This window comes from Erythrolamprus reginae, chromosome 3, assembly GCF_031021105.1.
Source record: "Erythrolamprus reginae isolate rEryReg1 chromosome 3, rEryReg1.hap1, whole genome shotgun sequence".
Lineage (NCBI taxonomy): Eukaryota > Metazoa > Chordata > Lepidosauria > Squamata > Dipsadidae > Erythrolamprus > Erythrolamprus reginae.
Window position 1 is genome coordinate 124026870 of NC_091952.1, and position 25294 is coordinate 124052163.

General features: G+C 41.3%; 1 protein-coding gene across 1 annotated transcript in view; it reads right to left on the minus strand.

Moving 5' to 3' along the window:
* PLPPR5 (phospholipid phosphatase related 5) overlaps positions 1-25294 on the minus strand; it is a 113047-nt gene that overhangs the window by 42458 nt on the left and 45295 nt on the right. The window contains exon 2 of the mRNA XM_070749030.1: positions 1953-2085. Within this exon, the coding sequence (XP_070605131.1) occupies positions 1953-2085 (133 nt within the window). The remainder of the gene's footprint in view (positions 1-1952; positions 2086-25294) is intronic.

Below are 25294 nucleotides of genomic sequence, written 5' to 3' on the forward strand. Positions count from 1 at the left end.
CAATGAAAATGGCCAGGCCTGTCAATCCAGCAGACTCTAATTTTAATAAGGTAGAGGATTTATGATTAATTGTAAACCTTAGCTATCCCCTTGTATGTTCCTGGCAACAATAAATAAAATACCAGTCATTTCAGACATATTTAGCCAGTTATGTCCCAAATAAAACCCAAACCCTTTTTTTACTTCAACTGTGGGCATGTCATTCTATGCAAGATAGGATCTCTACTCTACAAGCCCCCTTGTTTCTTGGATTGGACACATGGTTGCTTGGATTTCAGCCATACAGAAGTACAGTAGATGCAATGAATTGATACTTATTAAATTTATTTATTTATTATTTGGATTTGTATGCTGCCCCTCTCCGAAGACTCGGGACGGCTCACAACAAGTGGAACAAATCATAAATAATCCGACTAAATTTAAAATATTTGAAGATTTAAAAAACCCCATATACTAACAGACACGCACACAAACATACCATGTATAAATTAAACATGCCCAGGGGGAGATGTTTCAGTTCCCCCATGCCTGACAGCAAAGGTGGGTTTTAAGGAGTTTACGGAAGGCAGGAAGAATAGGGGCAGTTCTAATCTCCGGGGGGAGCTGGTTCCAGAGGGCCGGTGCCGCCACAGAGAAGGCTCTTCCCCTGGGGCCCGCCAACCGACATTGTTTAGTTGACGGGACCCGGAGAAGGCCCACTCTGTGGGACCTAATCGGTCGCTGGAATTCGTGCGGCAGGAGGCGGTCTCGGAGATATTCTGGTCCAATGCCGTGAAGGGCTTTAAAGGTCATAACCAACACTTTGAATTGTGACCGGAAACTGATCGGCAGCCAATGCAGACTGCGGAGTGATGGTGAAACATGGGCATACCTAGGTAAGCCCATGACTGCTCTCGCAGCTGCATTCTGCACGATCTGAAGTTTCCGAACACTTTTCAAAGGTAGCCCCATGTAGAGAGCATTACAGTAGTCGAACCTCGAGGTGATGAGGGCATGAGTGACTGTGAGCAATGAGTCCCGGTCCAGATAGGGCCGCAACTGGTGCACCAGGCGAACCTGGGCAAACCGAGAATGTTACTTTTTCAATTGCATCATGGCTTGAAACTTAGTTGGCAAGAGTTCTTAAGAGCAGAGTTTATTGTTAAAAGAGTGATGAAAGTTAAGATTATAGTCATATATGGGAACCTCAAGGACCCAGAGACAATTCAATTGAGCAAGAGCTTTACATAGCTGGATGACACATCCTAATGCTGTGATGGCGAACTTATAGCACATGTGCCACAAGTGGCATGTGGAACCATATCGGTGGGCACGCGAGCTCAGGTCTGGCATGCACGCATGTGCTGGCCAGCTGATTTTCAGGCCTTCTGGGCCCACCAGGAGTTGGGAAAATGTTTTCAGCCTCCGGACGGGTTGGGGATGGCCCGTTTTTTGCTCTCCCCAAGCTCCAAAGCCTTTCTAAGAACCTGGGGAGAGTGAAAATGGCCTTCCCCACCCCACTTGGAGGACCTCCGGAGGCCAAAACTGGCCTGTTTCTCGACTTGAAGAAGAAGGGGTAGGAAAGGCCATTTTTGCCCTCTCCATGCTCCTAGAAAGTCTCTGAAGCCTGGGGAGGGGGAAAAAAGAGAACTTCCGGTTCAACTGGAAGTCAGCAAATAGAACATTTCCAGCCTCCAGAGGACCTCTAGCGGGTGGGGAAGGCTGTTTACGCCCTCCCTTGGCTCCTAGAAAGGTTCTAAAGCCTGGGCAGAGCAAAAAATTGATGTGCCATTGTGTGTTGGGAGCACAGGAGGGTGACATGTGCATGCATGAGGGGGCACATGGAATTATAGGTGTGAGCATGCATGCAGATGACTCCCCTCGACCCTCCCCTTTTGGCACGTGAACCAAAAATGGTTCGCCATCATTGTCCTAATGCATGAAGATTAGAGAATGACACCCAATGTCCTTACCAAGGAACCTGACAGTCCTGCGCACCAATGGGTTTATATAGCAACAGTCTCCAGTTAATATTGTTTTTTCTTGGTTTTCAAAATCCCGTGTGGCCATCTGTAAGCAAAACACTGCAGTTTCTCCAACAATAACCTGGAAACAATGAAAAGAAAAGGAAGCATTAGATTTCATAAATACAAAGCGACACTACACTAAAGATACATTTAAATCCATCCACAGGGGAAAGATACTATAAAGTTCATTTTATTTTCCAGAAAAAAAATTAAGACTAAAGCCTAACAACACCTTTAAAGGGTGCTGTGAACAAAACACTAATAATAATAATAATAATAATAATAATAATAATAATAATAATAACAACAACAACAACAACAACAACAACAATTATAATATATAATATATAATCATCATCATCTCTAATAATGAGATATTTGATTATAAATTACTTTCTATGCCCTCCTTTCTCAAATTGAGTTTTATGGAATCCTAGCTTTTCATGATAGATTCTGGTTGGGGGAAAAAGTTTGAACTTTGCACATTGCATAATGCCAGTTCTTACAATGATAGGGTTTTTTTTTAACACACTAAAACTCACCTGCTGGCCTACTGCTTTGCTGTTGTAAATAGTGTAACCGGATTTTGTAGATCAGAAATTAATTCTGGATAGATGATCCTTACTTAGTGACTGCAATGTTCAGTAACCACTTATGCTAAAAAAAAGTAACTTTACAACCAATGGCTTTGCAGCACAATTGTCTTTCTAGTCATTATGGCTTTTCCTTATGCCTGATGTGTTACTTTTCTTTTTTGTGCCCACTTGCAGAGTGGAGAAATTGGAGAGAAAGGGATTATAAGAGAATAAGCAGGCACACAACGACAAATACACATTGGAAGGAATGCATGCTCCCCGAGTTGATACACCCAAGTACAGGAGGCAACAACCTGGTGTATTCCCCATTGTGTGCTTTTTTACTGTCTTGGAATCCTATTCTCTCTAATTAATGTAAATACAAAGATTAATTTCCTTCTTGCTAATTATCTCAGCACAAGAGTAGCCATGAGAGTGGCAAAATGAAAGCATGGTCATGGTCATGTGATTCCCCACTTAGTGAATGTTTCAATTAGTGACAGAGTCGATCCCAATTATGATTGCTAAATGAGGACTACCTGTAATTTGTCATGCCCCTATCAGTGGTTCTCAACCTTTCTAATACCGTGACCCCTAATATAGTTCCTCATGTAGTGGTGACCCCCCAACCATAAGTCTAGCACCAATACTCCCAACAGAGCTTTAAGCTGATTGGCAGGAAAGTCAGAGGGACATCCCCACTGTAAACATCTGATTGGTTGGATTGTAAAAATATGTTCCAAGGTGCCAGAATAGAAGCTTTAGTTCCTAACACTATGGGAAATTTGTCTTTTCCCTTGGTATTAGGCGATTCCTGTGAAACAGTCGCCCGACCCCCAGGCTGAGAACCACTGCACCTAGCAGATCAGTTATCCTCAGAAGATGAAGAAGACCAAAATAAGAAAATTGGGAATAAAAATGTGTAATGCTTCAATTCCACTGAGGTGTTTTAGATGGTGGTGCAGGTTAGCAGCTGCATTTTTTCCTTGGATCACTCAGCTGTTGCAGGAAGGCTCCTGTTGCAGCTAATTGATTGTAGAAGAAGTTGCAGCTGCTTCAGTAAGTCACTGCCAGATCTGTTTTCATGCTTGTGTATATTTTGGAGCATCTCTTTTGAGTCAAAATGCGGGTAGTCCCAGACTTAGCAACAGTGCTGCAAAGGCATCAAATTCCACCACCCACAATTTTAGCCTCTCTATCCACAGCAGGAAAGCAGAGGAATGTTCAGTTGCACAGAGGAGCAAGTGGCATAAGCATATTATTATTATTATTATTATTATTATTATTATTATTATTATTATTATTATTAATTGGATTTGTATGCCGCCCCTCTCCGTAGACTCGGGGCAGCTAACAACAATGATAAAAACAGCATGTAACAATCCAATACAAAAACAACTAAAAAAAACCCTTATTATAAAATCAAACATACACGCAAACATACCATGCATAAATTGTAAAGGCCTAGGGGGAAGGAATATCTCAGTTCCCGCATGCATGCTTTTAAGGAGCTTACAAAAGGCGAGGAGGGTGAGGGCAATTCTAATCTCTGGGGTTAGCTGGTTCCAGAGGGCCGGGGCCGCCACAAAGAAGGCTCTTCCCCTGGGTCCCGCCAAACGACATTTAGTTGACGGGACTCGGAGAAGGCCCACTCTGTGGGACCTAACTGGTCGCTGGGATTCGTGCGGCAGAAGGCGGTCCCGGGGATATCTACTTAGGGGCAATGTGGTGATGAAACCCAGGAATGATCAGTGGCAATTGTGCTCAGGCAGGAATTCCAAGCCTCGTGTATTTAAGACCCCAGGTAAAGAAGGCAGCTTACTGCCAAAATAGCTTATCCAACAACCCACCTTACACTTTCCTTCAAATATTTTAGCAGCTGGCTCTTGGTTATCTTGCTGTGAAACATCTTTGAATCCTTGCCCCTACTTTGCCCCATGAACTCCAGCTATAATAAGGATACACACTTCCCCTTGAACTCAAACTGTATTTACATTTATGTCCATGGATTTAGAAGTCTCAAACTGTTAAACAACCAAGTCCATCTGGGATGGGGGAGAACATTTAGTAAGTACTTTCTTGCTTTTGGTAAGGATGAGGAGCAACACCAAGAAAGCAAAGGTAGCCTACATACGTTCTGGGAGGGGGATCTAGAATTTTATATAAGAGTGTGTAAAGACAACAAAGATATCCTCCATAAGCTATAGAAAAAGAATCAAGAATTGATTGATTGATTGATTGATTGATTGATTGAATTTATATGCCGCCCCTCTCCGAAGACTCGGGACGGCATATAAATTTTATATGAGGCCAATACTTTTCTTACATACAAGCTTCAAATTCTCCAAGAACTCCAAAGTTCTTCAGGGGGAAAGATGGTAAACAGAGCTAATAAACAAAATAGTAAATAAATGGACAAAAGCAAAGAACAACCACCACCAAAGCCATCAAGTCTTCATTTAATTATGCTCTTAAAAATTAATGTGGAAAAATATCATTAGATTCCACTTGCTGATGAGATCATTTTTGAAGGTCACCACTATTCTATCCCTGTTTTAAAGTGAAAAGGATGACAAAAAATCTAGGTGGGAGTAGAGAAAAGATGGTGAATTGACCTGTTTTAGCTACTGGCCCTTTACAAATGTCATGGCAGGGTTGAGATGTCAGCTCAGAGTACAATTGATGGCAGCATCATTCACCATGGGTTTGCTATAGAAGGAGATATCATTGGCAAAACGCTGTATGGGGACCCACCATAACCATTGCACCAGTTTCACTAGGGGAAGTAATGGTAGCTGGTATTGTTACCTAGTGCTAGAAAACTACTGGAATAAAAGAAGAGAGAAATAACATTCCCTATTTTTGAAACCATGTAATTAATCTGTTTCTTAGAACTTTATCTATCATACGCCAGCGTAATTATATTTTAGACCCTCAGACATTGGTAGAGAAATTTGAGAACTGTAGTTAGATATAGTTTAAGATTTTTTAATAGCATGTTAGTATAATGGGAATAATGCAACACAGAACATGATTAAAATAGAAGAATGTGGCAATAAAACCTAATAGAGTGATACAGGCAAATGAATAAAAGCAATAAAATATGTACCACACTGTATTTACAAGTGAAAGCTTAAAAAAAACCCTAGCAGCTTAAAGAAATTTATAAAAGAAATTATTCTGAAGATACAGACAGTGGCAGTAAAGTATTTGTCAACCAGATGCCTTCTAGAAAGATTGGCAGCACTGGTGGTGGAATATGTAAATTATAATCCAATACATTCAGAAGGAATCTCTTTCAGGAATGTTAGGTCTATGGCAGGGGTGGGTTCTAACTTACCTTGCTGCCAGTTTGCTTCCTCTCCTGCCATATGGGCATGCATGTGTGGCGCGAACAAAATCCAAAAATATACCCCTCCCCATGAAAAGCCAAAACCAAGATGGCGATGCATGTACAGTGCTGGAAACTCGGCTTTCGCGCATGCTTAGAAGAACAAAAAAAAACCCAGAAAAAAAATTCCCCTCCCCCAAAAAAGATGGTGGCACCCACGGACCAGCAGCAACAGAACTGGTTCCATGGTGTCAACGTGACATCAGCAGCGGTTTGCTACCGGTTCAAGTGAACCAGTCCAAATCGGGAGGAACCACCTCTTGTCTACAAGCTGCATGTAGCCCACAGTTTTATGTGGCCTGCTGATTTTTTTAAAGTAATAAATCTACCACCTGTTGTGGTTGGCTCTGCCCCAGCTCCTGCCCCAGGGAATGGGGAGGTGGATGCAGGGGAAATTTCAACATGTCACAGGCCTGTGTTATTGCCGACAGAATAAGTTCAGAGTTTAGTTCCCTCGGATGAAGAAGAAGGTGGGAGTGACTCGGCACACAGCCCAGGCAGTCACTCTCCCTTATCTTCTGTTGATTCAGATGATGACATTTTGGACCCACGCAAGCGCAGAATTATGCGTAGAAGAGACCAAATAAGAACATATTACAGGAAATAAGGTAGGCCACCTGAGTTTGGGTGGGGCTCCAGTAATTAGGGCTGCTGCTATAAATAGCAGCATGTGGGTTTGGCCGTTGTGGAAGAATATCTGATCGGAGTTCGTCAGGAATCTTGTGTTGCTGGACTTTGTTGCTTTTTCATGCCTTTGAAACCAAAGCAGAGCAACGTGTGTGTGTGTGTGTGTGTGTATGTCACTTCGTTGGAAGAAGAAGGGGTGTGAAGTTTCTTCCCAGCTGCTAGCTAAATACTTAATAACTGCTTAAGGGAAATTGTACAGACTACCCGGTTGTTTTGGGAAGAGTGCTCTTTGCAATACAAAAAGAGTGCTTTGTTTATTTTGAATTTTGTGATAAAGAACATTGTTTTGAATTTTCAAACGTGTGTGTGTCTGAAATTTGTACCCTTCAATTTTCGGAGAGCCTGGCAGAACACCACCACTTCATTTTTTTCCCACCACCACTTCAAAAGACTTGCTGCCCAGTGCCCCCAAATTTCATAATCATCACCAGCTTCAATGCTGCCTTTCCTCCACTAGTCAAAGAACAGCTGATGTGCATATTGTTTTTCAGCCTGTGTGGATATTTATCAATATGACCCCTTTGCCTCTGTGCGGGCCTAGTTTAGAGTACAGTGTTCCCTTGACTTTCGCGGATCCGACATTCATGAAAAGTCTATACCATGGTTTTTCAAAAAATATGAATTAAAAAATACTTCACAGATTTTTTTTCTATACCATGGTTTTTCCTGCCCGATGATGTCATACGTCATCACCAAACTGAAGTGGTGATGGAAGAAGATCATTAATTATGTTAATAATTATTACTAATAAATAACAAAATAAATAATTATTGTTAATTATAAATATCAGGATCATTAAGTATCTTATTCAATGGTGAGTACCAGTAATAATGGTGAGTAATAATCTAAATGGTGGTTAAGGGAATGGGAAATGGTAATTTAGGGGTTTTAAATGTTAAGGGATGGCTTGTGATACTGTTCATAGCCAAAAATGGTGTACAGTGTTCCCTCGATTTTCGCGGGTTCGAACTTCGCGGAACGTCTATACCACGGTTTTTCAAAAATATTAATTAAAAAATACTTCGCGGTTTTTGCCCCTATACCACGGTTTTTCCCGCCCAATGACATCATATGTCATTGCCAACATTTTTAAAAATAAACTTTAATAAATAAACGGTGAATAATAATCTAAATGGTTGCTAAGGGAATGGGAAATTGTAATTTAGGGGTTTAAAGTGTTAAGGGAAGGCTTGGGATACTGTTCATAGCCAAAAATAGTGTATTTACTTCCGCATCTCTACTTCGTGGAAATTCGACTTTCGCGGGCGGTCTTGGAACGCATCCCCTGCAAAAATCGAGGGAACACTGTATTTACTTCCGCATCTCTACTTTGCGGAAATTTGACTTTCGTGGGCGGTCTTGGAGCGCATCCCCCGTGAAAGTCAAGGGAACACTGTACTACATATTTATAGAGGCCTTTATATCAGTTTTATAGTCAACGCACACATACAACGGGGTGCTCTCAAAAATCTAAACATTTATTTTTAAATGAAAGAACTAATGAAATTCTACCCTGTAGTTTTCCTTCACTTTTCAGGTTTGGTTGATTTGCTTTTTTAAAAATTCTGGATTAGATTCAGGTCATTTCTGCCTGTGCATGCATGCATGGCTTCTTTGCTTCGCTGGTTCCCCCAACAGAAGCTTTCCCCGTGTTTACACATGATGTGCAGAGAACTGGAGCAAATTTTTGATGCAGCTGTGCCAAGCCTTCCAGACAACACAGCTGCCTTGGCATTGAGAGGAAAAGCCATTCATTCATGCCCGCATGCTTTGAAAAGGGCTAACAGATAGACGGCGAGATCATCACATATGTAAAACCTCTTTACATTTATTGCACAGTGCCATATAAGCTGCCCAGAAAGACTGTGAACCTCGAGGCAATTATATGCTTTTCTAAGTAAGCTGAGCTATTCAAAATTAATATGCATATACACATATATACACACACAAATAAAAATAAATAAATTGGGAGGTATGTGTTTCACTGACAGCCGAATTTTTTAAATATTCTAATTCAGAATCCCAGTTATAACCAGAAAATAAAAATTCTAGAAGTCAATCTTCTGAATTCCTAACTAAGTACAGACTGTCAAACCTCAATGAATTGAAAGAAGTAGCTTCTATATCTGAAAACCTTTTATGAGAACAGGATTCAAACAAGGTATATAAGTTGAAGTTGAACTGGAAGGAATGGTAAACAGAATGATTTGACAGTAATAGCGTTGTTTGCTAGTACTGGATTTTCATCAAGAACAACCGAAATATTATTTATTTATATGATATTTTGACTGAACCTTTCATATGATTATATACCATGTTACCCTGAAAATAAGACCCTGTGTTATATATTTGAACCCTGAAATATGCGGTCTTATTTTTAGGGCGATCCTATTATTTTGGGGCTCTTCTTGCCATCTTATCTGATTTCCAGCTCTGTCTCCCTAACCCAAACCAGAGGAAATGGTGGGGACCAGCTGCACATGCAGATAAATATTTTCAGGGAGGGTTTATTTTCGGAGGAGGGCTTATTTTTAGGAAAGGAATTATTTTGGGGAAAACAGGGTAGTTCAGAGGTAAACGTGTCCTCCATCAATACCACTCTGATGAACAGCACTATCAATACCAACCGGTAAACAACAACCCACCATCCAAATCCCCACAAGCCTCCACAAATGACACTACTTGACCTACCAAAGGCAGAAAAGTATATTGATATATCTCACCCTACAGCAGTGAACAATCTCACCAATAGCTCCATGCAGATGTTAAAGAAGAGTGGGGACAGAGTAGAGCCTCAGAATCTCAGAGAAGATACCTGGCTCTCAAGCATTCTCCTTCAACATCATAAGCTGGAACCGACCTTGGAAGAAGAACTACTCAAATCCTATGGCATCTCAGGTCTCCTCCACAACCGGATTACTGCATTCCTGTCAAACAGGCAACAAGTTGTCAAAATTGGAAGCGCCATTTCCTCCCCTGTCCCTGTCAAAAGCGGCGTTCCCCAAGGCAGCGTACTAGGTCCTACTCTTTTCATCCTATACATCAATGACCTCTGCGATAATATCGCAAGCAACTGTGTACTATTTGCCGACGATGTGAAACTTTTCAACACCACTGACAACACACTCACACTCCAAAAAGACCTTGACTTTGTTTCAGATTGGTCCAACACTTGGCAACTTCAAATATCAACCAACAAATGCTCTACCCTCCACATCGGCAAAAAGAATCCAAACCACATATATGAACTGAACAAACAAATCCTCGCAACCAACCAACACTCACCTAAGTGCTAAAGCCCACTGCAACAATATCGCCAAAAAGGCTTCCAGAGTTGTTAACCTGATCCTACGCAGCTTCTGCTCCGGCAATCTCACACTTCTGACTAGAGCCTACAAAACCTATGCCAGACCCATTCTCGAATACAGCTCATCTGTCTGGAACCCACACCACATCTCAGACATCAACACTCTCGAAAACGTCCAAAGATATTTCACCAGAAGAGCTCTCCACTCCTCCACTCGAAACAGAATACCCTACGAAAATAGACTAACTATCCTGGGCCTTGAAAGCTTAGAACTACGGCACCTAAAACACGATTTAAGTATTGCCCACAAGATCATACGCTGCAACGTCCTTCCGGTCAACGACTACTTCAGCTTCAACAGCAACAACACAAGAGCACGCAACAGATTCAAACTTAATATTAATCGCTCCAAACTTGACTGTAAAAAATATGACTTTAACAATAGAGTTGTCGAAGCGTGGAACTCATTACCGGACTCAATAGTGTCAACCCCCAATCCCCTACACTTCTCCCTTAAACTCTCCACGATTGACCTCTCCAGATTCCTAAGAGGCCAGTAAGGGGCGTATATAAGTGCACTGATGTGCCTATCGTCCCCTGTCCAATTGTCTTTCCTTATCCCTTTTATCATATATATTCTCTCCTTTATATATATTCTCTTCCTATCTACTTCTCTTCTTTTTTACTTCCTATCTTTATATATATTACTTAATGTCTATTCTCTTTCATATGTATTGTATATTGGACAAAGAATAAATAAAAAAATAAATAAAATAAATACTGTATCTTTCTTCCTATCCATAAGTGGATCTAAAACAGGGATGTCAAACTCGCGTCACTGCATCATCACGTAACGTATTGCGACTTTTCCCCTTTGCTAAACCAGGGGTGGGCGTAACCAATGCATGACGCATTCGGACCATGGGCCGCGGGCTTGACACCCCTGATCTAGAAGGATACAATGATGAAAGAATCAAAATTGTTGAGAGAGTAAGGAGGGTCAGAGGGTTGCACCGCCACCCTGATCCTATCAGAGATTGTCCACAAGTGCAATCAATGGCCTTTTAGAACTTCAGTTGTACATTCTCACTGAAAAGTGTCTAGATAATGTCAATGATTATCCTGGAATGAATGGTAATGTAATATAAAATTTCCTTTTTTTGTATATGTTTGTTTCCGTAACTAGAGAATGAGAAAGGAGGATCAGATCTACCATACTATTTTCCTTTGTTCAGACATAAAGCCTATACTTATTATATAGTGAGCCGCCCTGAGTCCTGTGAGCCGCCTGGAGTCCTCGGAGACGGGCAGCATACAAATACAATTAAAATAAAATAAAATAAAATAAATAAATAAAATAAAGTATTATAAATAAACTGAAGACCTAAATTGAGATGAGTATTCCTGTCAACAGCATCACCGTCCATTTAAACAGATCAAGCAGAGTTGTGGGTCTGCATTAATTTTCATGAATCAAAATGAGGCAATTAAAAAAAAGTATTTCTGGTTCATATTAGCAAATTTAAATTATCAGCCTTACATTTAGCACAGTCTTGATTTCAAACACGTAACAGAGTTTACACAGAAATAAAATAGTCAAATTGACAGACAATGTTCACATCCATCTTGCTCAGTGTGCCATCTGCAGAAATCAAAAATTCTATCTTTATTTCTATTTTCTCCTTCCCTCTACCTATTCTACAACCACCCATTTTGAATTGTTCTGGAATGCATCTTGATAATTTTATTTGTTTGGTTGAGAATCTGCAATTGAAGGGGTTTTATTCCTACTTATTAGCATTACTGATGTTTTACCAAAAACAGCAAAAATGGGCTGATCGTTCTGATTGTTCAAAATATGGGGAAATTCAGGATCAAGAAGAAGCATCTTATTTTTGAGGATAGAAAAAAATATTTTTAAAGACAGAAGAAGTGAAATCAACGATGGCTCCAACAACACCAAAAATGTAGATAGTTCAGTAAACTATTATTATCTAGCTCTATGCGATAGTCCCTCCTTCACCATTAATCACTGAGCTTCTGAATATCTTGACATAGGACAGAAGAGGCCAGCTGAACAAAACACAGGTGTTTGACATTGCATACTGGCATCATTTTTACTTCCTACTTCTCAGAAACAACTTCAACAAACAATCTACAACCTACCTTGAAATGTCTGGTCACTCCTATTGCTGGGCTGGCTGCCAAAGTCACAATAGGGCTTCTACAGAGATTGTGGAACTACTAACATGATTTTTGCTGCACACCAACTTTATAGATATATATGTCACATGTTTTTGCTGATTTTTTTTGAAAATTAAAGGTGACTAGGATAGATCTATTTCGGCCTTGTTCTGACCTCATCAGCTACCCATACCCTCACATTGGGATTGGAACTTGCACCCTTTCACTTTCAACATAAAAAAACACACACACACATGCGCGCGCACACACACACACAAATTATATTATATACTTTATATGTGGCCCAAGACAAAGCCTCAATGTGGCCCAACCAAGCCAAAGGTTGGGCATGCCTGCTCTAAGTAACCAATGGTGTTAGACAGTGTTGTGTGTTTGTACCCACCCAGTTTATCGCCATGATGAATGATGCCTTTCATGACAGTGATGCTGGACTCAAGTACAGAATAGATGGGAAGTTATTCAACCTAATGCTATTACCAAAGTGAAAAAAAGCCTGTTCTAAGAGACTTCCTCTTTCCCGATGACTGGGTCCTAAATGATGGCTCAAAGCCAGAGAAGTCAACCAGTGTAGGCAAATTTTCTAGAGTGGGTGGACAATTTCAGACTCAGCATCAGTATCAAAAGACCAAAATCGTGCATCATCCTAGTCCTCATCCACCATACATAGAATCTCAAAATTAAAGAAAAGAAAATACAGGCTGTGGGCCAGTTCAATTATTTTGGCAGTACCCTCTCTTGAATAGTGACCATGGATACAGAAGTCTACTGCAGAACAGCAAAGGCAAGTTCAGCTTTTGGTAGACTGCACTCCATTGCGTAGAGTCCTCAGAGATGAGAGGCATACAAATCCCATTAAATAAATAAATTTTAAATAAATAAATTTATAAATAAATAAAATAAAATGAACATCAAGGATTACTGCAGCAGCAAAACCGAAGGGTACAGAACTGTAATACTCACTACTTCTAAAACTTCAGAAGAGAAGGATTTAGGGGTAGTGATTTCTGACAGTCTCAAAATGGGTGAGCAGTGTGGTCGGGCAGTAGGAAAAGCAAGTAGGATGCTTGGCTGCATAGTTAGAGGTATAACAAGCAGGAAGAGGGAGATTATGATCCCCTTATAAAGAGCGCTGGTGAGACCACATTTGGAATACTGTGTTCAGTTCTGGAGACCTCACCTACAAAAAGATATTGACAAAATTGAACGAGTCCAAAGACGGGCTACAAGAATGGTGGAAGGTCTTAAGCATAAAATGTATCAGGAAAGACTTAAAGAACTCAATCTGTATAGTCTGGAGGACAGAAGGGAAAGGGGGGACATGATCGAAACATTAAAATATGTTAAAGGGTTAAATAAGGTTCAGGAGGGAAGTGTTTTTAATAGGAAAGTGAACACAAGAACAAAGGGACACAATCTGAATTTAGTTGGGGGAAAGATCAAAAGCAACGTGAGAAAATATTATTTCACTGAAAGAGTAGTAGATCCTTGGAACAAACTTCCAGCAGACGTGGTTGGTAAATCCACAGTAACTGAATTTAAACATGCCTGGGATAAACATATATCCATTGTAAGATAAAATACAGGAAATAGTATAAGGGCAGACTAGATGGACCATGAGGTCTTTTTCTGCCGTCAGTCTTCTATGTTTCTATGTTTCTACTCTTCTGTACGCCTGTAAAATATGGTCTGTGTGTCAAAGGCAAGCAAAATCCTTAAGCATTTCCACATGACTTATCATCACAGAATATTAGGTATCAAATGACTACGTAAAATATCAGACAATGAAGTTGTATCTAGATTAAGTCTAGCATCAATGCATAGACTGCTAATGAGAACACAGACCCATTGGGCAAGAAACACCATCCTTATGCTAGATGAGTGCATACTTAAGAAACTCCTTTTGGGGCAACTTTCTGTTGGAAAACATTCACATGATGTAAGGCCTTACAAAGTGAATTAACATACACCCAACTGCCCGAGTAATGCTGCTGGCACAAAATCACTCTACCTGGCACGGCCTCATTGATAAAGGCTGCCAAGCTTATGAAGTAAGGCGCATTGCAGAAGCACAGCTTAAGGATGAGCTGCCCAAGTCTAGAGCCATTTGTGCAACAATTGCAGTGTCTACACATTTTGCCCAAAATGTGCCAGGACAATCATCTTGGAAAACTCCACATTTAATTTTAGTGTTGATTAATGGGTGTCAAGGTCTTCATTGGGGATGATGATAAATAAACATGACAGACAGCCATCTAGCAAGCTCCATTCTATCAAGGAATCCCTACGCCTGTTGAAAAAAACATCATGTTTTGAGGGCCTTTAGGAAGACCAACTACACAGACAGGATCCAACTTTGCTTCTTCACTTGTATCCTACAGTGCATTATTTACATTGGATTTCTAATTTCAACTGACTTCACATGGGCCAGACAGGGACAGCCAAAAGGCCAAATGTGACAAAGGGGCAATAAAATGTCCAGGTCTCTGATAGTTGCAGCCCTATTTGGACCGGGACTCACTGTTCACAGTCACTCATGCCCTCATCACCTCAAGGTTCGACTACTGTAACGCTCTCTACATAGGGCTACCTTTGAAAAGTGTTTGGAAACTTCAGATCGTGCAGAATGCAGCTGCAGAATGCAGAGAGCAATCATGGGCTTCCCCAGGTATGACCATGTTACACCAACACTCCGCAGTCTGCATTGGTTGCCAATCAATTTCTGGTCACAATTCAAAATGTTGGTTATGACCTATAAAGCCCTACATGGCATCGGACCAGAATATCTCCGGGACCACCTTCTGCCACACGAATCCCAGCGACCGGTTAGGTCCCACAGAGTTGGCCTTCTCCAGGTCCTGTCGACTAAACAATGTCGTTTGGCGGGACCCAGGAGAAGAGCCTTCTCTGTGGCGGCCCTGACCCTGTGGAACCAGCTCCCCCCGGAGAGCAGAACTGCCCCCACCCTCCTTGCCTTTCGTAAAGTTCTTAAGACCCATCTCTGCCATCAGGCATGGGGGAACTGAGACATCTCCCCCAGGCCTATACAGTTTATACATGGTATGTTTGTGTGTATGCTTGCTTTTAATAATGGGTTTTTTAGTGTTTTTTAAATTATTAGATTTGTTCTTACATTGTCTTTGTTATTGTTGTGAGCCGCCCCGAGCCTACGGAGAGGGGCGGCATACAAATCTAATAAATAAATAAATAAAATAAAATAAATAAATGTAACTTGTTCCCATGGCATGTAAGACTGTAACATAACACCTTGAATTGAACATACAAGTATACTGGCAACCAATGCAGTTAGTGGAACAAAGGTTGTCACATGTATAAAACAACAGGCATACATGATTGCCGGAACTGCTGCATTTTGCACTAGCTGAAGGACACTCTTCAAGGACAGTTTCATGTTCAGCGTGTTACTATAGGACAGTGATGGCGAAACTTTTTTGGCTGGAGTGCCAAAACGGTGCGCACGCGCATGAGAGCACCCATGCCTGTGCCCACTGTCAGAGTTGCGTTCAGAAGCTGCCTACCCAGAATCAGATACGATATCAGGAACTGGAGACATTTCAGAATGAAGACAATACAGCAGGAATTCTTGAGAAGACGTTTACTTCTTCTTTGTAGCAAAACTGTACTCTCTATATTCTATTTACATAACACTAACACTATCTTACAGGACAACACACCATCACTAATTACAATCATAGACCCACCACAGACTAACCACCAACTAACCACACCTATGCAAAGGTACATTACAGTATATATAGTTCTTAACCAATCAGGTCATAGCACATTCTGTTGATCTATCATGACTTAGCATTCCTTTTAATTAACACTAATTACATTCTACTCCACTGTAACTGGAATATTACCTCAGGTACTAATCCTGACCCACACCCATAATGCAATGCCCTCCCTTGTGCACGTACACAACCCCCATGCTCCCCCCTGGCACATACATGCAGGCTTCACTGAAGCCTCCTGACTTCCAATAAGCCCGTTTCGTTGTTTTTCGCTCTCCCCGGGCTTCAGGAGGTGTTCCTGAGGCGTTGGGCCATTTTTCGCTGTCCCTAGGCTTCAAGAACACCTCCTGAAGCCTGGGGAGAGCGAAAAACAGCCAAAAAGAAGACCCAAAATCAGCTGGCCAGCGCATGCATGCACGATGAAGTTGACATAGGACAACGCCTTGCATGCCCTCAAAATTACGCCATGTGCCACTGCATGCCATAGATTTGCCATCACTGCAATTGGACATCTGAGGTGATTAGGGCATAAGTGACTAAGAATGCATGGAATACCTTCTAGGAATACTTGATCTCTGCTTAACCAAGAGGTCTGAAGACTTGATCTCTGCTTAACCAAGAGGAGTAAAGAGAAGTTTCCCCCTTCTGGTTCCTCCTGCCACCTCAAAGAAATCCACTTTAAAACATTGACAGATATGGATTGGAAGAAAAACCCACCATAGCATATACCACGGCTGCTTACATGCTAGCAAATGAGAAATAAGCTTTCTGTAAAATGAAACTGATTTGTGAGGTGAGAACACTGGGAAGTTAGCAAAGTAACAAAACAACTATCAATGGCAATTCCAAGTGCATTTTGCTGAACGTTCGCTTGAGGCCGTTTATGTGGCATTTCCTTGTTCATCCTTCCTTGCTGCTTTGAACAAATACTGGCTTAATTTCCTCATAAGTAGTCCTTTCCCTCCTACTGAGAGAAAAGAACACAACAGCTTTGCGGGAAAATTTAACTAGTTATGTTATTGATTTGAATACACACTAAGACTGAAAGTAGAATTTGTTTCAGACAGCCTGAAACTTGGAACTGTTCCGTTTTGGGATAAAACATGTTAGATTACAGGCAGAAAAGGCATGATCTACTACGCTTCTATCAACATTTGCACACTTTAAGATTTGTTCATCCCCACCACCACCACCTTTAGAAAACACCACACACTAATCCACCTAATTGTGCTAATTCTTGCTTCTCCAGCTTGCAGTTTGACACATTAATTTTCAGACCCATTTTCCTCACTGCATCAAACTAGAATTTGCTGCAAATCATTCCGTTTCTCAGACAATAAATTGGCAGTGTCTGAATTAAAAATATATGCACATTGTCGGTTCCATCCGCCTATCACCACCAGGAGCTTTCCTTCAACATTTATCTATAAATATTCTGAAGAACTAGAAGGCTATTGTTCAGGGGTGAGTTTTTGTAATCATAGGCACTGAACTTTGGGATGGAATATTGCTGAAGGGTGATGTTTTAGCCTAATTGGGTGCTGAATAAAACCTTATTCTTCCTCTATTGAAAGGAAGCAAAGTCCAGGCTGAGTAAGCAAGTTGCAGAATTCATGACCACGTGGAAAATAATTAACTTGATATACAGCATGAAGAAAACGTATAGCTAACTTCCATATAAGGAAATATATGCCTTACTCTCATACCTTTGCTAATCACCAGTAAACACACAATCCAGGAAAAGGCAAAGAATGGAGCTTCCGTTAATTATCTATAGGGAAGTCACGAGGAGGTTGCCTTATACAGTGCATGACTGAATGGTAGTTGGAGGATGGCTTAATGTATGTGGCATTCGCGAATTGGTTATTCTGTACCACATGTCAGGAAAAGTGAAATACAATAAAAGGAGAGATCTCAATACAATTGAGGTCGTCTCATTGAGAAAATTGTCTACATTGCTTCATTTTGATGTGGCAATTATGGCATCCTGTGCCTCCCTAGAGGTCGACCCACTGGGGGAGGGCTGCTTGCCTTTAGCAAGTTCTTCCCGATTTGGACCGATTCGCCCAAACTGGTAGCGACCTATTGGTGATGTCATGATGAAGTCACCAACCCACTCTGATCAGTACCAGTCTGTGGGCACTGCCATCTCTTTTTTTAAAAAAGTTTTTTTTTTCTGAGCATGTGCAGAAGCCAGATTTCCGCACTGTGCATGTGGTCGCCATCTTGTTTTTGGCTTTTTTTAAAAAATGCATTTTTCAGCACTTTGTCTGCCCAGACCCATGAGGCATGCCCATGTGACATGGGAGGAAGCAAACAGGTAGCTAGGTAAGTTAGAACTTACCGCTGATATTGTTATCCATCTTTATCTAGCTTTCTGATTGTTGCTGAACCATTTTCAACATTTTGCTTTCTAGAGAGTCTCATGCACACTTTATTGCCATCATATTCCATTCTTCTTATAACCAGCAAACAACCTTCAGCTCCGTATTTCTACACAAACTTCCATATTTCAGGTCTATTCATTTAATCATATGCCTTCACTAAATCATCAAGCACACAATGAATTTTCTCTCATTCAGACTGTTGGGCTAAACTGAAATATTCTTTAATGGGAAATAGCATGAGCATTATATTTTTCATGGTTTGTATTATGCTGGTCATGTTTCTCCAACAACCAATTCCTGCTTTTATCCTGAAATCTTTACATCCTGTCAAAATCTAATTAAATTTTGGAACACTACTGGATAGAGGGAAATCAAGGCAAGAAGTCTACAGTACTTGTGTATCACTGAATGTTTCTCTAAGAAAAAATAACTGCAATTTATTTCTGTGTGTACAATATGAACAAGATTTTCTGCTTTCTATGAAAATATTTGGATATTAAGATCTTCCAAACCTTTTGGGAAGTGTAGCAAAGAGTCTTTAACAAACAGAAATGACACAAATAAATTTCACAAGGTCAAAATATAAACATTATGCAATGCACAGACAGCTAATGTGCGGATAGCAAAAACTATTTATGTTTAAAAGATACTACCTCATAGGTACTATAATTCTGGGCCAATTACTAATTTCTTTGTCTCTGCAAATCTAGGAGTTTGATCATGCTATTTAAAATCAACCTTATTACTAGAGAAAGCAGATCATTTCATATTCCCTTCACTATTTAGTCCTGTAAATTTAATTCTGGATTGTAGATTTTGATGAGTTGCAGCAGTGACCATCAAAATTGACAGAATGTAAAATCAAACAAGTCTACTATATCAATTCACAAGGTATCTGATAGCACAAATGTTAACTGGCATCAGAGTTAGATATCACCACGGTCATAAAACTGCACATTTGCACTGCTTTATTTAAAAAATGGTGACTTATTATATGATACCTGCCATTGTTTAACATTCATACATAGAAGATGATGTACTGTACAATATAATGTATTGGATGGATAGCATAAAATTACACTGCTGTACAACATTTCTTTCAAGATATCCTCAATTTAATTAATCTCCTTTTACAGACAGCTCTCATACTATCTTTTGTAGTCAACTATAGATGAATTAAGAGTCTGCTAATTGCATAACATCACAAATCATATTATAACTGCGTTTCAATTTTTTAACAAAATCCCCACTCTTGCTTCATCAGTAATTTCTCAACAGCAATCAATATTTTCTTTTAAAAAAGGAAAATGGAATTTTTAAGGTTTGGTGATGATGGAAAAATATGAGTGCTACTTAACAATGCTTTGGCACTTATTTTTGTGACATTAAAACAAGGTATAATAAATTAGCACAAAACGCTGTAAAACTAGTTTTACAGCTGCTCTATTAAAATTAATATAAAGTACACTAGTTATTCTATTGCTTCCTTGATCTTATAAGAATGAATCTGACAAATAATATCTGATTCCTGGCAGATTAATCAAGTAGATTTTATGAAAATACAATTACTATATCTTTTAAACATTTTACAGGGTTGAAAATCACAAAGGTTTCCCTTGTGATTACATAAAAATACATCATGTGCTGTATTCATTGATTTAAAACACATACACATCAGCCCTCATTAATATTAAAATAATATTTGATTCAGTGAAGCCCAATTATACCAGAATTAGATTACCGGTACTTTGTGTATGGCGGACCAAATTCTGCTGTGATATGTAACATTTATAGAAAGCCATAACTCAAATGACATAAAATAATACAAATGGTATGATTTGCATAGTCTGCATGATAACCCAAACTTGCCAATTAAGTAAATCTCTATTTAATCTTTCATTGGTTAAGATGCTTCCCTGTTAATGCCAAACAGTCCTAATAGCCTAACACAATATGCTATACTATTGTCTTGCATAAGTTATTTCATAATTAATGCAAACCACTGTGAGAGAGTGAATGACAACCTCCAAGCCTTACAGAGATAATAGTTGATTACATGTAAAAAAGAAACCTCCAAGTTTTAATTTTCCATTAGAAAAAAAAGTTGTTTGGTTGACATTTCAAAAAACAGATGTCGGAATTCAGGAATTTCCTTCTCAATCTTTCTCATCCTTTCTTTGAATCTCCATTTAATATAATCCACAATGTGAATTATATTTAGCAATAAAACAGAACTAATGAATGAGTAGAAAATGTTGCAGAGTATGGCTTTTCCAATTCAAGAAATTCAGGACACCTCCTCTAGAGCTATTGAAGCTTTAATCTATTGCATGAGGCAGTGTTATCTAGGATAGGGGTCCACAATACCAAATCCGTGAACCAGTGACAGCAACTGATACATATAAACCAGCAAAGCTGCGTCTAAAGGATACAGGCAGTATGCAAAACCACGTCCCCTTTGTTCTGCCGGCGTGTGCCAACCGCCCGTAATTACAGAGTAATTAGTCCAAGCAGACACACACACACACGATTGAATGCAAACAAAATGTTCTTTATCAACAGAAGAGAAGAAAAAACTCCCTTTTAAACGTCAAAGGGATTTCTTGTACAAACAATGCACAGTTTAAATGCAAACCAGTTTCTAACCCAGTAACTGGGAAATTGAGTCCACTAATGTTCTCCAAACAGTGATAAACACTCACAATGAAGTATAATCCAGAGTCCAGGAATTCCACATGCAGTCTTGAATGCAAGGAGGAAACAACAATCCACAGTCTTGACAAAACCATGATCATATAATCGTTGCTCTTTTATCAGCAGCTCTAATTACTGGAGCCCCACCCAAACACAGGTGGCCTCTCTTATCTCCTGTAATACTTCTTAAGTTGTTCTCTCCTATGCATAACTCTATGCATGTGTGGGTCAGTCATACATTCCTCCTCTGAATCCAAAGAAGATAAGGAAGATTGATCTCCTCCTGGGCTGTCAGCCAAGCCCCTCCCCCTTCCTTCATCAGAGGATATTTCGCTGGCAGACCCTGTCGGGAGCAAAACAGGCATGTGGATGTTTCCCCCACATCCACCTCCACATTCCTTGGGGCAGGAGCTGGGCCAGAGCTAACCACAACACCCTTCAGTCCGTGAAAAAAAAATTGTCCATGGAACAGTCCCGGTACCCAAAATTTTGTGGGGCCACTTATCTAGAGCCCTCCTACAACCATGCCTTCAAATTCAAACAGGGATTAAACATCACAAAAACACCCTATTTGCAGTCATCAATTTTTTTAAACATGTTCCAGTTGAAAGTTGTTATTCCCCATTATGATAATTTAGTCAGTCCTAATAATTCTTATCTTATTGGCATTATACAAATCTAAGCCTTCTTAGCACACATACTATCACTTTTTAAAATAAATAATAAAATAAATATTTGGTGACCACCAACATGAATTCCTAATATCTATTCATCCATGGCTCCAATCAAACAAGATGCTTATGTACTGATTCCATCTGTCCTTTAGACTTCATGTTGTATTGTGGAACTGCATCATTAATAATAATGGAAGTCCCAGTTTACTGCCCACAGCATTGTGATATGTAACATATGGTCCTGTTCAGAATAGGACATCTTGACTATTGCATTTTAAGAGTTGTCATTGACTTTTTTAGTTATGGGGCTGACGCCAATCAGTTGCATCAAACTCAGTATGCCCAGAAGGAAACGCTGGACATTTTTATACTTCTTTCATTGCACAGGCATTGTCTATGATTAGAAACAAAAAAAAAATGCCCATCAACCTTGTTTCACTGTGAACAGTCTGGAACATCCATCAGCTCTCCTTAAACAAGCTAAACTATCATTACATCTTGCAAAGCTGAATGCCAAGACAAACAGATGGAAACTCATTACTTTTTTCCCTTGACATATGCTTACCCATCATTTCACTGCATAAAAATAATACACATGTGGTTCTCTGTTTTCAAGGAACAGAGTCCTTTGTATTTCATCTATAAAATAGGCGTTGATTGCTTACCTGAACGCCTCTTCTCGTACGGTGAGTGGGTACAGCAGTCACATGGGTTGCTCCTGTCCAATCCGTTGGAACTGAGCCTAGTATTAAAAAAGACTGCTGGATCCGCCCCTTCCCCAGAATTCGCGAATCCGTAGACTAGGCTCAGTAGTGAAGCTCTTTAATGTTCAACTCTCATGTGTTATAAGAAAATAGAATAGAAGGTAAAGAAGACCACACATAGGGAGGGAAGTGACTGCTGTACCCACTCACCGTACGAGAAGAGGCGTTCAGGTAAGCAATCAACGCCTATTCTCCGTACTGAAGGAGTGGGTCCAGCAGTCACATGGGACATACCCAAGAGATAGGTCCCTAGGGTGGGAGTACATTGCTATCGTGAGAGATAACGGATTGGAGTACTCTTCTGCCGAAGGCAGCGTCCGCTGATGCGTACGAATCGATTTTGTAGTGCCTTATGAAGGAATTTGGCGAGGCCCAAGTGGCTGCTTTGCAGACTTCTTCCAACGGAGCCTGAGTCGCCCAAGCGGCAGATGTGGCAGCACTTCTGGTGTAATGCGCTGTAATATTCCTTGGAATGGAAAGGGGAAGCTGTCTCGTAGGCCTTAGAGATGGTCCCTCTGATCCAACGACCTATTACTGTAGAAGACACTCTGGATCCCAAGGATCTGGGATGTTAGGCTATGAAGAGTGCTTCAGATCTCCGGATGGATCTTGTGCGTTGGATATAAACCTTTAGCGCTCTAGTGAGATCCAGAGTGTGCCATCTAGTTGCCAGGGGATGCTCTCGTTGGAGGCAGAAGGAAGGTAATATGATATCCTGAGATCTGTGAAACATGGAACTAACCTTTGGTAGAAAGGTGGGATCCAGTCGCAGAACCACTTTGTCCTGGTGAAAACTGGCAAAGGTCCTGTCTGATAGAAAGGGCTGCCAACTCAGATATGCGTCGGGCGGATGTAAACGCCACCAGGAATGCTACCTTAAAGGATAGGTACCTGAGGGACGCAGAATTCAGGGGTTCGTAAGGTGCCTGAGTAAGAGAGTGGAGAACCCGTGGCAAGTCCCAGGTAGGATATCTGTGGATTTTAGAAGGCCTGAGGTTGGCCACTCCTCTTAGAAATTCTTGGATTTCTGGAAAAGAGCGGAGGGGCTGCCTGCGAGGCCCCGCCAAGACAGGAGAAATGGCGGCCAGGTGTCGGCGGATGGTGCTGAAAAACCCTCCTGCGAGCACCACTGATGGAATTTGGACCAAGAATGGTCGTAGATCCGGTTGGTAGACCCTCTTCTAGACTTCAGGATGATTTCCACTGTGTCCGGGTCATACCCTCGCAGGTCTAAGTCCCTCCGGATAATAGCCAGGCGGTGAGGTGGAACCACTCTGGGTCCGGGTGGAAGGAGGCCCCCTGTCGCAACATATCCTCCGAAACGGGGAGTCGCCAGGGGTCCTGGACGGACAGTTGTTGGAGGTCCGCGAACCAGGGCCTGCGAGGCCAGTGAGGGGCAATCAGAATTACTCGGGCCTTCTCCAGGAGGATTTTGTTGATCACGTCTGGCAGAATTGGAATTGGAGGGAGGGCATACAATAGACCTGGAGGCCAAGGGCTCCTGAGAGCATTGATTGCCTCTGTTCCCGGAGACGGGAACCTGGAGATGAAGCGAGGGAGCTGGGCATTGGCTTTGGTCGCAAATAGATCCAACACTGGATGGCCGAACCTGAGGCAGATTTGGTGGAACAGTGACTGATGGAGATTCCACTCGCCTGGATCTAAGGTCGCTCGCGAGAGCCAGTCCGCTTGGACATTGAGGCTCCCCGAGATGTGGTCGGCTAGAAGCGACTGGAGATTTTTCTCTGCCCAAAGACCTAACTTCGGGACCTCCCTCATGAGGGCCTTGGATCTTGTGCCTCCCTGTCTGCAAATATGGCTTTTGATGACTATATTGTCGGTGAGAATCAGCACATGTTGGTTGGAGATGTGAGAGTGGAATTGTTTTAGAGCTAGAGACACGGCTCTTAATTCTAGCCAATTGATGGGCCTGGAAGCCTCCTCCGGTGACCATGTGCCCTGAGCTAAAAGACCCTGGGCGTGGGCTCCCCAGCCCGAGAGGCTGGCATCTGTGGTGACTACAAACTGGTCGGGGCACCGGAAGGGAGATCCCTTGTCTAGGGCTGGAGAAGTCCACCACTTGAGGGATCTGCGAACCGTCGGTGGGATGGTGATGCGACGATTCGAGTTGCTGTGGCCCGATCTCTGGAAGGGTAATAGAAGCCACTGTAGTTCCCTGGCGTGAAGACGGGCCCAGGGAACAATACCAATACATGACACCATTTTACCCAAAAGGGAAGATAGGGTGGCAATGGAGGCAGATTGCTGGGGCAGGATGCGAGCAATGAGATCCAAAATGCTGCGTTTTCTCTCAGTAGAGAGGAAAACCTGGGATATCTCAGAATTAATGGTAGTTCCCAGATGCAGAATGGAAGTGGATGGATCAAGGTGGCTCTTTTTAAGATTTATGGAGAAACCATGATTCTGTAGAACCGACATGGTAAAAGAGAGGTCTGCAGCCACACCAGTTCTGGAATTTCCATGAATTAAAATGTCATCTAAATAACATAAAATATGAATGGGAGAGGCCCGGATATGAGCTGCCAAGGATCCCAAGAGTTTGGTGAAGACTCTGGGCGCTGAGGAGAGCCCAAATGGCATAGCCCTATACTGAAAAGGCCTGCCTTGAAAGGCAAAGCGCAGAAAATTCCTATGGACCTTGGCAATGGGAATATGGAGGTAGGCCTCCGTGAGATCCAGAGACACCATAAAGTCTCCCTGATGTAGAGCTGCTAAAATGGAAAATAAGGAATGCATTTTGAATTTCCTATATTTTATGAACCGGTACAAATTCTTTAGATCTAAGATGGCTCTCCAGCCTCCAGAGGTCTTAGGGACCATGAAGAGGATGG